This window comes from Mytilus trossulus, chromosome 6, assembly GCF_036588685.1.
Source record: "Mytilus trossulus isolate FHL-02 chromosome 6, PNRI_Mtr1.1.1.hap1, whole genome shotgun sequence".
NCBI lineage: Eukaryota > Metazoa > Mollusca > Bivalvia > Mytilida > Mytilidae > Mytilus > Mytilus trossulus.
In genome coordinates, this window is record NC_086378.1 from 46,522,572 (window position 1) to 46,538,202 (window position 15,631).

General features: G+C 31.9%; 1 protein-coding gene across 1 annotated transcript in view; it reads left to right on the top strand.

Moving 5' to 3' along the window:
- Nucleotides 1-3,174: 3,174 nt before the first annotated feature.
- LOC134723449 (uncharacterized) overlaps nt 3,175-15,631 on the top strand; it is a 30,754-nt gene continuing 18,297 nt past the window's right edge. The window contains exon 1 of the mRNA XM_063587061.1: nt 3,175-3,685. Coding sequence (XP_063443131.1) covers nt 3,313-3,685 — 373 coding nt within the window. The 5' untranslated portion in view covers nt 3,175-3,312. The remainder of the gene's footprint in view (nt 3,686-15,631) is intronic.

Here is a 15,631-nt window from a genome sequence, read left to right on the forward strand (position 1 = left end):
AACAATAAATATAGTAATTCAACTTTAAGTCTCGGTCGGAATTTTATGGTTGAGAGAACTCTATTACAACACGTACCATTCGAACTATCAATCAAACATGTAAACCAGGCAACAACACTAAGTAATACAAACAAAAAATTTCATTGCTTTACAAATCCCAAGATTATTTCTCTTTCAAATGGAATTTTTCCTTGTACTTATAATGAATAAGGATTTAAAACTATTATATTAAATAATAATAATGGAAACCAAATCAATGTATTATATAAAACTAAAGCTAATGGAAACAAGATTAATCTCAATGAAATTCCTACACAAAGACAAGGAAATTTTATTGCCAAAAAAAGGAAAAATGTTCATTTTTTTCTGACGCTTTCAATTGTACAAAAAGACTAAATTGTTCCACAATAGTGCATTTACTTGTTTTCTGTATGTTATATAATCCTTATCCGTGGTTGATGCAATATTACCAATTAGAGACCTTAAATGACAATGCCAGATATTTTATTATAAAGTTCTGGTGTATTACGGAATATATATTTTCCAAGCCATTGAACAGAATAACTAAAAGTAGACGAATATCAATGAAACGAAATCTTTCAAAGTAATAGATCACATGTGTTTGACTAAACCAGATTATATTACGAACGAGACGATTTTAATTAAACAAATGTCTGAGAAATGTTTTTTTTGCTTATGAGTTTTGTCTATATGCCATTTTGTTTTCATTTGTTGACATATTGGTTTGTTGTTATATTATTTTTTTAACGATTATAACACACTTTTGACTGCTGTACCATTATATTTTTCTATCTTTTGACATTTTTACTTATAATGTGCGTTTGTTTTGTTCCAACATCGAATGTCAATATAATGGAATTTCATTCGGCCGTCATACATATAGATATTTATGTTCTAATTCGTAACCTCAACCAAACATAAAATATTTATCAATATAATACAAAACTCTCACATGGGAGTAGCCACTTGCAAAAGTCAAGTGCATTTTATTCAGGTAATAAGTACACGTAATTCATTTTATATCAATGAAAATTATGAAAATTGTCTGTCTCTAACTAGCACTGCAACATCAATATTTGCGACTCTTCTAGGACTATCAACCTGTAAATAAATAATTTTCATAATTATTTATTTGGAAAAAAGCATCTAGAGCACTTGACTGCAATGACTCGAATGACTTTAACTACTATCAAACCACCCGTGCATAAAATTTTTCCCGCATACTTTTATATACCCAATCAAACAGATCTTTCTATAAATAGCATAAACACATATTCCTTACCAAACAAAACAAACTGTATCGATATATGTACAACTTTGATAAATATAATTACTTTCATACCAGGTGTAATCCATCAATTGATTTCTACATTAGAACATCACGAAAATGACAGCTGTTATCCATTCGTTTGGTGTATTTGAGCTTTTGATTTTGTCATTAACTTAAGGATTTTGTGTTAAGAATTTTCCATGGAGTTCGGTTGTTTTGTAATATTACTTTCTAATGTTTTTAAAAAGATTTGGAAATATAAAAAAAAATGAATATAGATCACAATATTGGAGTTTGAACAACAAACATTTCAGAAAATTTAGAACATTACCTTCATCGTCATTTACTTTTCTTTACGCTTCTACTTAGCTAGTACACATGACACGCAATTGATCTACACAATTCTCCGCAGTAGCTACAGAATCAAAACAGACGAAAAACTAAAATTGTAAAAAAAGTTCGGAACATGAAAAAAATCAAATATTCAAATTTTTGTTCTAAAACTCGCTCAGTCCATTTATACCTAGGAGTAAACAAACATTTATGTTATGGGTTATTTTGATATTTTTGTCTAAATGGAAATGATCAAATATAATTCATGACAGCATAAATGAGCACTGACTGCTGGGCTGGTGAAACCCTTTGACATACAATTTAACAGTGGCATTGATCTAGGAGTTATAAAACCCCATCAATGATAATATGCAATAAACATGCATGACGTGAATTTTGTCTGTATTATATGCATTAGTTGTTCTTGAAGACCATATTCATTACGAAGTGCAAGATCATTGAAAAGAAGCATAACGATTATACTGAGTATAAATTTGAGTTGTTGGTTATGCACTCATAGCAGGAAATGCGAACAATAGCCTTTTCGATAAACTCAGCCTCACTAATCATGATCTTTGTACATAAACGTCTGTTTTGTTTGGTACTCTAATTTTATTTTGCTATATAATGCTAGTCAATAGGAGAAAAAAAAAATACGCATGAAGCATTTATTGGTTTCATATTTTATGTATTTGTCAATTGTCAGCAGCAATGAATTGATATGAAAATTGGAAAGTCAAAACAAAACTTTTTTTTAGATATGAAAAAAAGTAGAGCAGAAGGAATTCAGTTACGGGTTTGATGTTGAACATTCAATCTTAATCAGTTGGAATCCTTTATAACGAACTTACCTGCTTGCATCAGTTTTGTATTGTTCTTTGTGGTTTTATTTCCTGTTTGTTAGAATTGTTTGTTTTTATTTCGTATAAGACAAATGAATGTTCCACTCTCAAAAGAACAATGGAAGGCAACAATAGATATTAGCTACAAGCATCCCCATACCACATCATCATGATCATTATCGGTCATTTTATTTGAAAAATTGAAATCTCATGGTTTCTTTTATCTATTTTGTTGATAACTTTGATTTTTTTCTGTTTCTATGGTCTTCCTTAATTTGAATTTCAAGTTATCTTACAGTTATGTACTTTAAAATTTATTATATTTTTTCGTGCTGTTAATTTTATCTTGATTTTTTTTCGAAATATGAAATAATAATTTGAAGATTAACAATCATTTTACCTCGCATTTGAAATTAAAATATACATATATTATAAAAGTTGATGTCTTGAACAAAATAATTTCTGATTATAACAAATCTCAAACGGATTAGTTAGTTTAACTGATTTCCAATTTCATATATTACGGAATCCATAATGCAAAAATTTTTAAAGTCTCACGGCATTATATAATGTTGAAATGTTTGTTAATTAATCTTTTATCATTACCAGTGATAACGATCAATACTAAAGGTATTTGTCATGAGCCACTTTGTTTTATTTAATGCTTTTATTAGGTAAACATGTTTTAAATCGTTGATGCAGTCATTGGGTAATATAACACAAGAAAGCTACAAATGGCACTTTTCAATTTATCGACATATGTCAGACACTATAATTTAGAATAGGCGTGGAATTTTAATAGAAAAGATTTAATTTCCTGATACGACCTTTCATTTGTCTTTTGTTATGCCACTGACATTATATGCTAAAGTCACGGAAAACCGATCTAAACATACGGATACCTGGAGTGCAATCAGTATGCTGTATTTAGCAAGTCTTATCTTCCTTATTCAAAGTATGTTCATATTATGCGTTGCTGAGTTTCGAACCCAAACATTTGAAATGGAAACAGGAATAAAAATTGTTGCAGAACCAACAAGAGCTGAAATAAGTGGGGTAGCATCTAGACTTACGTGTGCTGGAATGTGTTCAAGTTCAAATACGTGTTGTTCTTCAAGTTACGAGAATACGACATGCTATCTAGACTCTATCTGCAATCCTGTAACAGAAATATGTAATAATGCTGTGACGATTAGGAAAATTATTAATTGCCAACAAGGTATAATTTCAATTTTAAAATTTACATTGTATATATGATGATCAGTTTAACTAAACAGGATCAACTATTTTATTGTAAATTCAGATTATATTGCTAGGTGTTTATTAATGCGAAAAGTGTTTATTGCCAATAAGGTATATTTGATAGTTTTGCCCCCTTCTTATTCAATGTTGTAATTTACATTGCATACATGATGATCAGTTAACAAAACCGGATCAACTATTTTACTGCATGTTCAGATTATATTGCTAGGCGCGTAGTAATGTGAATAATGCGACTGGTTTGGTTTCGCAAGATAAAAATTGCAATCTGATATATGATCCCTATATGTGTATGAAGATTTTTATAAAATTGTAATAGTTAATCTAACCATTTTGTCCTTTCATAAAAAAAATCACAACATTAGTTGCACGCACTAATTTCTGAATTTGCAGTTACTAATTTGATATTTTAATTATCAGAATGTAAAATCCGTATTTATGTATTTCTCTACCACAAAGCAGTTCATTGTCCACATTTTACGGGAAATTATAATTTAATGTTTGTTTAAAAGTTTTCACATTTTTATATACATAGTAACACGGATTTTTGTTGCAAACGTGTTTTTCTATGTTGTGATGTTATGCTATTGTTTCAGAAAAAAGGAGAAGGTTTGGATCCATTAAAACGTTTAATCCAGCGGCAAATGTTTGCACCTGTCCTAATTCAGGAATCTGATGTACAGTAGTTGTCGTTTGTTTATGTAATATATACGTGTTTCTCGTTTCACGTTTTTTTTTATATAGATTAGACCGTTGTTTTTCCCGTTTAAATGGTTTTACACTAGTAATTTTGGGGCCCTTTATAGCTTGGTGTTCGGTGTGAGCCAAGGCTCCGTGTTGAAGGCCGTGCATTGACATATACTAGTTTACTTATTTTTAAATTGTTATTTGGATAGAGAGTTATCTCATTGGCACTCACACCATATCTTCCTATATCTTTTTGCATTAATGGATTGATTTTTTGAATTAACACTTATAGCCAGATTGGAGGAATTACATCCATGAAATGTCAAAGGCTTGAAGCACTAACAAAAACACGGAAGATCCAATCATAACGTATATCAAGTCATGTTGCTACTTTTTCAATTGTTCATGTCCTTTCCGTCTGATTATTGTTCATCTCAAACTAGTCGACAGATCTACGTCTAGTATAGTAGAGTCGAGAACATTAGCTAGGCAACATGCCTTATGCCGAAAGGTCGACAATCAGTACTTTGATAATCCACTATGCAAAAGCATTGTCATAGTAGAAAAATAATTTTTAATTTGGCTACTAGTATGTAAAATATATGTGCAAATGTATATCTTTAAATACTTATTTTGATTTTGTTGACCGTTATGTAATTTCTTTGTCACAGATTAACACATATTCATCATTCTGTCTTTATCAATAAAACACGCCTCTTTAACATAAGGGAATGATACATCACCCTATTGGTACCTTGCATAAACAACACTACAAATGCCATATTTAAGGTCTTTCCCCTACGTGAGGAAAGACCTTATTGTTTTTCTAATTAAGGTCTTTCCCTTACGTGAGGAAAGACCTTATTGTTTTTCTAATGGTTTTTTTTCTTTTTTTTTTACTTCCAGCATTTTTTTGGCAATCCCTCCTACCCCTTCTATTGCAGTTATCAATACCAAATTTAAACCATCGATATATCTCATCATGAAGTTTTACCAGCTGAACTTTTGTAGGATTTCATCATCCCCTTGAGAAGTTATCTCCCTTTTATTGATTTTTTTCAACATGGCCCCCCCTTGTTGTTTTTAAAGGTATCATGACTTTATTTGGACAATAGGTAGATCTCATCATGATGTATTACCATATGAGGCTGCAAAGGATTTCATTATCCCATATGAGAGTTATATCCCCTTGAAACAATTTATTTCCTTTGCATTTTTCTCAAAAAGTATAAGACAAAGAATCGATTTGAAAACGGCAACATGTACAGGAACAGATGACAATGTTAATAAACATGTACAATCATTTTGTTATTAACCCTTATAAGGAGTTATTCTCCTTGAAAAATTGTACATAATTTTTGAAAAATTGTATTTCTAGAACCAGAAGTCTTAGAGACTTAGGACCTTCACCAATAATCTTTAATTCATGTGACCTTTAATATGCAGTCAAGGTCAAAGGTCACTGAGTGCAAAAAAAAATTACGCTGCAATTTCAAGCCTACATATTAGGAAAACGATAAGACTTTGCTGCATACATACAGCGTGTAAATTGTTCCTCTCGACGAGCTCTTCATTTTATGCAATAAGCCCAAACATGTCCGACCGTCTGTTGAAAAGTTACAACGGGATGATTCTTAAAAGTATAGTATTGTGTGTATATCTTTTTAAAGGTAACAGATATCAACCTACTATAAACTGCAAAGATGATCAGTAATTCAAGACCTTCAATTTGAGGTCAATGTCAGGTCATGATGAAATTTCACCTTGACCTTCACATATTACTATGACATTGACCTTGTAATAGTTGAAAGGTCAAGTGGTCCTGAGTTGAATGGTGCTAGTCCCATGTCTCTACGACCATCGGTTCTCAAGTTTGATATTGCATCATATATTTGATGATTAATTGTGACCTTGGTGAACTTTGAATTTGTTCCAATTCTTTTTCTATAATGTTGTCCTTCAACTGTAGATCATTTATCATTTAACAGATTTGAGATATCTATTATCATTATAGAGATAATGCAGTTTGAAGTTTTGCGAGCGGAGGCATGTATTTCTTAATCAACAAGAGCCTACCACTTAAAATGTTTTAGAAATTGAAGAGGTTAACATAGTTATATGTTTGACCAAATACCAAAAATATTCCATGGAAAAAAACACAAAAAAAATCAATTTGAAATTTTCAAGTTTTGCATTGACTTTGTAAGTTTCATAACTTCTATTTATATAGTTGATCTTGCATCATTATTTGCACTTTGTCAAATGGGGTCATGTGATATATCAATTTGAAGGTCTTTATAAACTCTACTTAAAAATGAAAATTTTAACCCCCATTTTCATCCCAGGGGGACGGGAGGGGTCATTTAGTGCAAACATTCAAATTTCTCAGATGGTAAGGTTGTCGCATATCAAATGAAAGACCATAAAGCGTACATTTCAAATTTCAATTTGACGTCTCCGAAAAATGGGTTTGATGGGGTTACTGAGTGCAAAAAATAAATTTTCTTTTAAGATAGGGTTGTTGTATATCAAATGAAATGTCATGATGTGTACATTTGAAATATCAAATTCCCGACCTCCAAAAAGTAGTTGGATAGGGTTATTAAGTGCAAAAATCAAACTTTCTAGAACATGGCATTGTCGCATATCAAATGAAAGCTCATCTACACTGTGTTGCATATATCATATTTCCGATCTCAAAACTGTAGGCGGATGAGGTCATTAAGTGTAAAAACCGAAAAGTTTCAGAAGGTATGCTTGTCGTATACCAAACGAAAGGTCGTACAAAGCACAATACGAAAACACCACTTTTACAGGAAAGACCTTTCAATTGTTTTACAAACAATTGAGATACTAGTGTTTTTAAGGTCTTTCCTCTCCGTGAGGAAAGACCTTATTGTTTTTCGCATGTTTTTAAGGTCTTTCCTCTCCGTGAGGAAAGACCTTATTGTTTTTCTAATGTTTTTAAGGTCTTTCCTCTCCGTGAGGAAAGACCTTATTGTTTTTCTAATGTTTTTTTTTCTTTTTTTTCTTCCAGCATTTGTTTGGCTCGCCCTCCTACCGCTTCTATTGGAGTTATCAATACCAAAATTAAACCATCAATAGACCTCAACATGAACTTTTACCAGATGAACTTTTGTAGGATTTCACCTTCCCCTTAAGAAGTTATCTCCCTTTTGTTGAATTTTTTCAACATGGTCCCCCCAAAATGTGTTAAAAGATATCACGACTTTATTTGGACAAAAGGTAGATCTCATCATAATGTATTACCATATGAGGCTGCATAGGATTTCATCATCTACTTTGAGAGTTATATCCCCTTGAATCAATTTCTTTTATTTGCATTTTTTTCAAAAAGTATTAGAGATAGAATTTAATTGAAAATGACAGCATGTATTAGAACAGATGGCAATGTTTATAAACATAAACAATTTATTTGTTATTAACCCTTATAAGGAGTTATTTCCCTTTAGAAATTAAAAATATATTTTCAAAAATTTATATTCGAGAACCGGAAGTCATAGAGACTTGTAACCTTCACCAATAATCTTAAATTCATATGACCTTTAATATGCACCCAAGGTCAAAGGTCACCGAGTGCAAACAAAAATTACGCTGCAATTTCAAGCTTACATATTAGGAAAACGATAAGACTTTGCTGCATACATACAGCGTATGAAATGTTCTTCTCGACAAGCTCTACATTTTATACAATAAGTCCAAAAATGTCCGACCGTCTGTTCAAAAGTTACAACGGGATGATTCTTAAAAGTATAGTATTGTGTGAATATCTTTTTAAAGGTAACAGATATCAACCTACTATAAACTGCAAAGATGATCAGTAGTTCGAGACCTTCAATTTGAGGTCAATGTCAGGTCATGATGAAATTTCACCTTGACCTTCACAGTATACTATGACCTTGACCTTGTGATAGTTGAAAGGTTAAGTGGTCCTGAGTTGAATGGTGCTAGTCCCATGTTTCTACGACTTCCGGTTCTTAAGTTTAGTATTGCATCATATATTTGATGATAAATTGTGACCTTTATGAACTTTGAAATTGTCCCAATTCTTTTTCTATAATGTTGTTGTTCAACTGTATATCGTTTATCATTTAACATATTTGAAATATCTATAGTCCTTTTAGAGATAATGCAGTTTGAAGTTTTGCGAGCGGAGGCATGTATTTCTGAATCATCAAGAGTTTACCACTTAAAATGTCTTAGAAATTGAAGAGGTTGACATAGTTATATGTTTGACCAAATACCAAAAACATTCCATGGAAAAAAACACCAAAAAATCAATTTGAAATTTTCAAGTTTTGCATTGACTTTGTAAGTTTCATAACTTCTATTTATATAGTTGATATTGCATCATTATTTGCACTTTGTCAAATGGGGTCATCTGATATATCAAATTGAAGGTCTCAATAAACTCTACTTAAAAATGAAAATTTTAAACCTCCTTTTCATCCCAGGGGGACGGGTGGGGTCATTTAGTGCAAACATTCAAATTTCTCAGATGGTAAGGTTGTTGCATATCAAATGAAAGAACATAAAGCGTACATTTCAAATTTCAAATTGACGTCTCCAAAAAATTGGTTGGATGGGGTCATTGAGTGCAAAAAATAAATTTTCTTTTAAGGTAGGGTTGTTGTATATCAAATGAAAGGTCATGATGTGTACATTTGATATATCAAATTCCCGACCTCCAAAAATTAGTTGGATAGGGTTATTAAGTGCAAAAATCAAACTTTTTAGAACATGGTGTTGTCGCATATCAAAAGAAAGCTCATCTACTCTGTTCCATGTATCATAATTCCGATCTCAAAAATGTAGGCGGATGAGGTCATTAAGTGTAAAAAGCGAAAAGTTTCAGAAGGTATGCTGTCTTATATCAAACGAAAGGTCGTACAAATTACAATACGAAAACATCACTTTTACAGGAAAGACCTTTCAATTGTTTTATTAACAATTGAGATACTAGTTAAGGTCTTTCCTCTCCGTGAGGAAAGACCTTATTGTTTTTCTAATGTTTTTTTTTCTTTTTTTTCTTCCAGCATTTGTTTGGCTCGCCCTCCTACCGCTTCTATTGGAGTTATCAATACCAAAATTAAACCATCAATAGACCTCAACATGAACTTTTACCAGATGAACTTTTGTAGGATTTCACCTTCCCCTTAAGAAGTTATCTCCCTTTTGTTGATTTTTTTCAACATGGTCCCCCCAAAATGTGTTAAAAGATATCACGACTTTATTTGGACAAAAGGTAGATCTCATCATAATGTATTACCATATGAGGCTGCATAGGATTTCATCATCTACTTTGAGAGTTATATCCCCTTGAATCAATTTCTTTTATTTGCATTTTTTTCAAAAAGTATTAGAGATAGAATTTAATTGAAAATGACAGCATGTATTAGAACAGATGGCAATGTTTATAAACATAAACAATTTATTTGTTATTAACCCTTATAAGGAGTTATTTCCCTTTAGAAATTAAAAATATATTTTCAAAAATTTATATTCGAGAACCGGAAGTCATAGAGACTTGTAACCTTCACCAATAATCTTAAATTCATATGACCTTTAATATGCACCCAAGGTCAAAGGTCACCGAGTGCAAACAAAAATTACGCTGCAATTTCAAGCTTACATATTAGGAAAACGATAAGACTTTGCTGCATACATACAGCGTATGAAATGTTCTTCTCGACAAGCTCTACATTTTATACAATAAGCCCAAAAATGTCCGACCGTCTGTTCAAAAGTTACAACGGGATGATTCTTAAAAGTATAGTATTGTGTGAATATCTTTTTAAAGGTAACAGATATCAACCTACTATAAACTGCAAAGATGATCAGTAGTTCGAGACCTTCAATTTGAGGTCAATGTCAGGTCATGATGAAATTTCACCTTGACCTTCACAGTATACTATGACCTTGACCTTGTGATAGTTGAAAGGTTAAGTGGTCCTGAGTTGAATGGTGCTAGTCCCATGTTTCTACGACTTCCGGTTCTTAAGTTTAGTATTGCATCATATATTTGATGATAAATTGTGACCTTTATGAACTTTGAAATTGTCCCAATTCTTTTTCTATAATGTTGTTGTTCAACTGTATATCGTTTATCATTTAACATATTTGAAATATCTATAGTCCTTTTAGAGATAATGCAGTTTGAAGTTTTGCGAGCGGAGGCATGTATTTCTGAATCATCAAGAGTTTACCACTTAAAATGTCTTAGAAATTGAAGAGGTTGACATAGTTATATGTTTGACCAAATACCAAAAACATTCCATGGAAAAAAACACCAAAAAATCAATTTGAAATTTTCAAGTTTTGCATTGACTTTGTAAGTTTCATAACTTCTATTTATATAGTTGATATTGCATCATTATTTGCACTTTGTCAAATGGGGTCATCTGATATATCAAATTGAAGGTCTCAATAAACTCTACTTAAAAATGAAAATTTTAAACCTCCTTTTCATCCCAGGGGGACGGGTGGGGTCATTTAGTGCAAACATTCAAATTTCTCAGATGGTAAGGTTGTTGCATATCAAATGAAAGAACATAAAGCGTACATTTCAAATTTCAAATTGACGTCTCCAAAAAATTGGTTGGATGGGGTCATTGAGTGCAAAAAATAAATTTTCTTTTAAGGTAGGGTTGTTGTATATCAAATGAAAGGTCATGATGTGTACATTTGATATATCAAATTCCCGACCTCCAAAAATTAGTTGGATAGGGTTATTAAGTGCAAAAATCAAACTTTTTAGAACATGGTGTTGTCGCATATCAAAAGAAAGCTCATCTACTCTGTTCCATGTATCATAATTCCGATCTCAAAAATGTAGGCGGATGAGGTCATTAAGTGTAAAAAGCGAAAAGTTTCAGAAGGTATGCTGTCTTATATCAAACGAAAGGTCGTACAAATTACAATACGAAAACATCACTTTTACAGGAAAGACCTTTCAATTGTTTCACAAACAATTGAGATACTAGTTAAGGTCTTTCCTCTCCGTGAGGAAAGACCTTATTGTTTTTCTAATGTTTTTTTTTCTTTTTTTTCTTCCAGCATTTGTTTGGCTCGCCCTCCTACCGCTTCTATTGGAGTTATCAATACCAAAATGAAACCATCAATAGACCTCAACATGAACTTTTACCAGATGAACTTTTGTAGGATTTCACCTTCCCCTTAAGAAGTTATCTCCCTTTTGTTGATTTTTTTCAACATGGTCCCCCCAAAATGTGTTAAAAGATATCACGACTTTATTTGGACAAAAGGTAGATCTCATCATAATGTATTACCATATGAGGCTGCATAGGATTTCATCATCTACTTTGAGAGTTATATCCCCTTGAATCAATTTCTTTTATTTGCATTTTTTTCAAAAAGTATTAGAGATAGAATTTAATTGAAAATGACAGCATGTATTAGAACAGATGGCAATGTTTATAAACATAAACAATTTATTTGTTATTAACCCTTATAAGGAGTTATTTCCCTTTAGAAATTAAAAATATATTTTCAAAAATTTATATTCGAGAACCGGAAGTCATAGAGACTTGTAACCTTCACCAATAATCTTAAATTCATATGACCTTTAATATGCACCCAAGGTCAAAGGTCACCGAGTGCAAACAAAAATTACGCTGCAATTTCAAGCTTACATATTAGGAAAACGATAAGACTTTGCTGCATACATACAGCGTATGAAATGTTCTTCTCGACAAGCTCTACATTTTATACAATAAGCCCAAAAATGTCCGACCGTCTGTTCAAAAGTTACAACGGGATGATTCTTAAAAGTATAGTATTGTGTGAATATCTTTTTAAAGGTAACAGATATCAACCTACTATAAACTGCAAAGATGATCAGTAGTTCGAGACCTTCAATTTGAGGTCAATGTCAGGTCATGATGAAATTTCACCTTGACCTTCACAGTATACTATGACCTTGACCTTGTGATAGTTGAAAGGTTAAGTGGTCCTGAGTTGAATGGTGCTAGTCCCATGTTTCTACGACTTCCGGTTCTTAAGTTTAGTATTGCATCATATATTTGATGATAAATTGTGACCTTTATGAACTTTGAAATTGTCCCAATTCTTTTTCTATAATGTTGTTGTTCAACTGTATATCGTTTATCATTTAACATATTTGAAATATCTATAGTCCTTTTAGAGATAATGCAGTTTGAAGTTTTGCGAGCGGAGGCATGTATTTCTGAATCATCAAGAGTTTACCACTTAAAATGTCTTAGAAATTGAAGAGGTTGACATAGTTATATGTTTGACCAAATACCAAAAACATTCCATGGAAAAAAACACCAAAAAATCAATTTGAAATTTTCAAGTTTTGCATTGACTTTGTAAGTTTCATAACTTCTATTTATATAGTTGATATTGCATCATTATTTGCACTTTGTCAAATGGGGTCATCTGATATATCAAATTGAAGGTCTCAATAAACTCTACTTAAAAATGAAAATTTTAAACCTCCTTTTCATCCCAGGGGGACGGGTGGGGTCATTTAGTGCAAACATTCAAATTTCTCAGATGGTAAGGTTGTTGCATATCAAATGAAAGAACATAAAGCGTACATTTCAAATTTCAAATTGACGTCTCCAAAAAATTGGTTGGATGGGGTCATTGAGTGCAAAAAATAAATTTTCTTTTAAGGTAGGGTTGTTGTATATCAAATGAAAGGTCATGATGTGTACATTTGATATATCAAATTCCCGACCTCCAAAAATTAGTTGGATAGGGTTATTAAGTGCAAAAATCAAACTTTTTAGAACATGGTGTTGTCGCATATCAAAAGAAAGCTCATCTACTCTGTTCCATGTATCATAATTCCGATCTCAAAAATGTAGGCGGATGAGGTCATTAAGTGTAAAAAGCGAAAAGTTTCAGAAGGTATGCTGTCTTATATCAAACGAAAGGTCGTACAAATTACAATACGAAAACATCACTTTTACAGGAAAGACCTTTCAATTGTTTTACAAACAATTGAGATACTAGTTTTTTTTTTTTTTTTTTTTTTTTTTTTTTCATCCAGCATTTGTTTGACATGGCCTCCCCTCGTTTCTATTGGAGTTATCAAAACCAAATATGGACCATCGGTAGACCTCATTATGAAGTATTACCAGATGAGGCTGTGTAGGATTTCATCATCCCCTTTAGAAGTTATCTCCCTTTTATTGATTTTTTTCAACATGACCCCCCCTCGTTGTTTTTAAAGATATCATGATCTTATTTTTACAATAGGTACATCTCATCATGATGTATTACCATATGAGGCTGCATAGAATTTCATCATCCCCTTTGAGAGTTATTTCCCCTTGAAACAATTTCTTTCCTTTGCTCATTTCTCAAAAAATGTTAGAGATAGAATCGATTTGAAAACGGCAACATGTACAGGAACAGATGGCAATGTTAATGAACATATACAATCATTTTGTTATTAACCCTTATAAGGAGTTATTCCCCTTGAAAAATTGTATACACTTTTAGAAAAAATCTATTGCAAGAACTGGAAGTCGTAGAGACTTGGGACCTTCACCAATAATCTTTAATTCATGTGACCTTCAATATGCACCCAAGGTCAAAGGTCACAGAGTGCAAAAAAAAAATTACGCTGCAATTTCAAGCTTACATATTAGGAAAACGATAAGACTTTGCTGCCTACATACAGCGTATAAAATGTTCCTCTCGACGAACTCTACAATTTATGTAATAAGCCCAAAAATGTCCGACCGTCTGTTCAAAAGTTACAACGGGATGATTATTAAAAGTATAGTATTTTGTGTATATCTTTTTAAAGGTAACAGATATCAACCTACTATAAACTTAAAAGATGATCAGTAGTTCAAGACCTTCAATTTGAGGTCAATGTCAGGTCATGATGAAATTTCACCTTGACCTTCACATTATACTATGACCTTGACCTTGTGATATTTAAAAGGTCAAGTGGTCCTGAGTTGAATGGTGATAGTCCCATGTCTTTACGACTTCCGGTTCTCAAGTTTTGTATTGCATCATATATTTGATGATTAATTGTGACCTTAGTGAACTTTAAAATTGTCTTAATTCTTTTTCTATAATGTTGTCCTTTAACTGTAGATCATTTATCATTTAACAGATTTGAGATATCTATTGTCGTTTTAGAGATAATGCAGTTTTAAGTTTTGCGAGCGGAGGCATGTATTTCTGAATCATCAAGAGCTTACCACTTAAAATGTTTAAGAAATTGAAGAGGTTGACATAGTTATATGTTTGACAAAATACCAAAAACATTCCATTTAAAAAAACACTAAAAAATTCAATTTGAAATTTTCATGTTTTGCATTGACTTGTAAGTTTCATAATTTCTATTTATATAGTTGATATTGCATCATTATTTGCACTTTGTCAAATGGGGTCATCTGATATATCAAATTGAAGGTCTTAATAAACTCTACTTAAAAATGAAAATTTGAAACCCCCTTTTCATCCAAGGGAGACGGGTGGGGTCATTTAGTGCAAACATTCAAATTTCTCAGATGGTAAGGTTGTCGCATATCAAATGAAAGAACATAAAGCGAACATTTCAAATTTCAAATTGACGTCTCCCAAAAATGAGTTGGATGGGGTCATTGAGTGCAAAAAATAAATGTTCTTTTAAGGTAGGGTTGTTGTATATCAAATGAAAGGTCATTATGTGTACATTTCAAATAGCAAATTCCTGACCTTCAAAAATTAGTAAGATAGGGTTATTGAGTGCAAAAATTAAACTTTCTAGAATATGGCGTTGTCGCATATCAAATGAAAGCTCATCTACTCTATGTTACATATATAATAATTCCGATATCAAAAATGTAGGCGGATGAGGTCATTAAGTGATAAAAGTAAAAAGTTTCAGAAGGTATGCTTGTCGTATATCAAACGAAAGGTCGTACAAAGTACATTATGAAAGCATCACTTTTACAGGAAAGACCTTTCAATTGTTTTACAAACAATTGAGATACTAGTTTTTAAGGTCTTTCCCCTACGTGAGGAAAGACCTTATTGTTTTTCTAATGTTTTTTTTTCTTTTTCTTTTTCTTTTTTTTCTTCCAACATTTGTTTGACAAGGCCTCCTCCCCTTTCTGTTGAAGTTATCAAGACCAAATATGGACCATCGATAGACCTCATCATGAACTTTTACAAGATGAACTTTTGTAGGATTTCATCATCC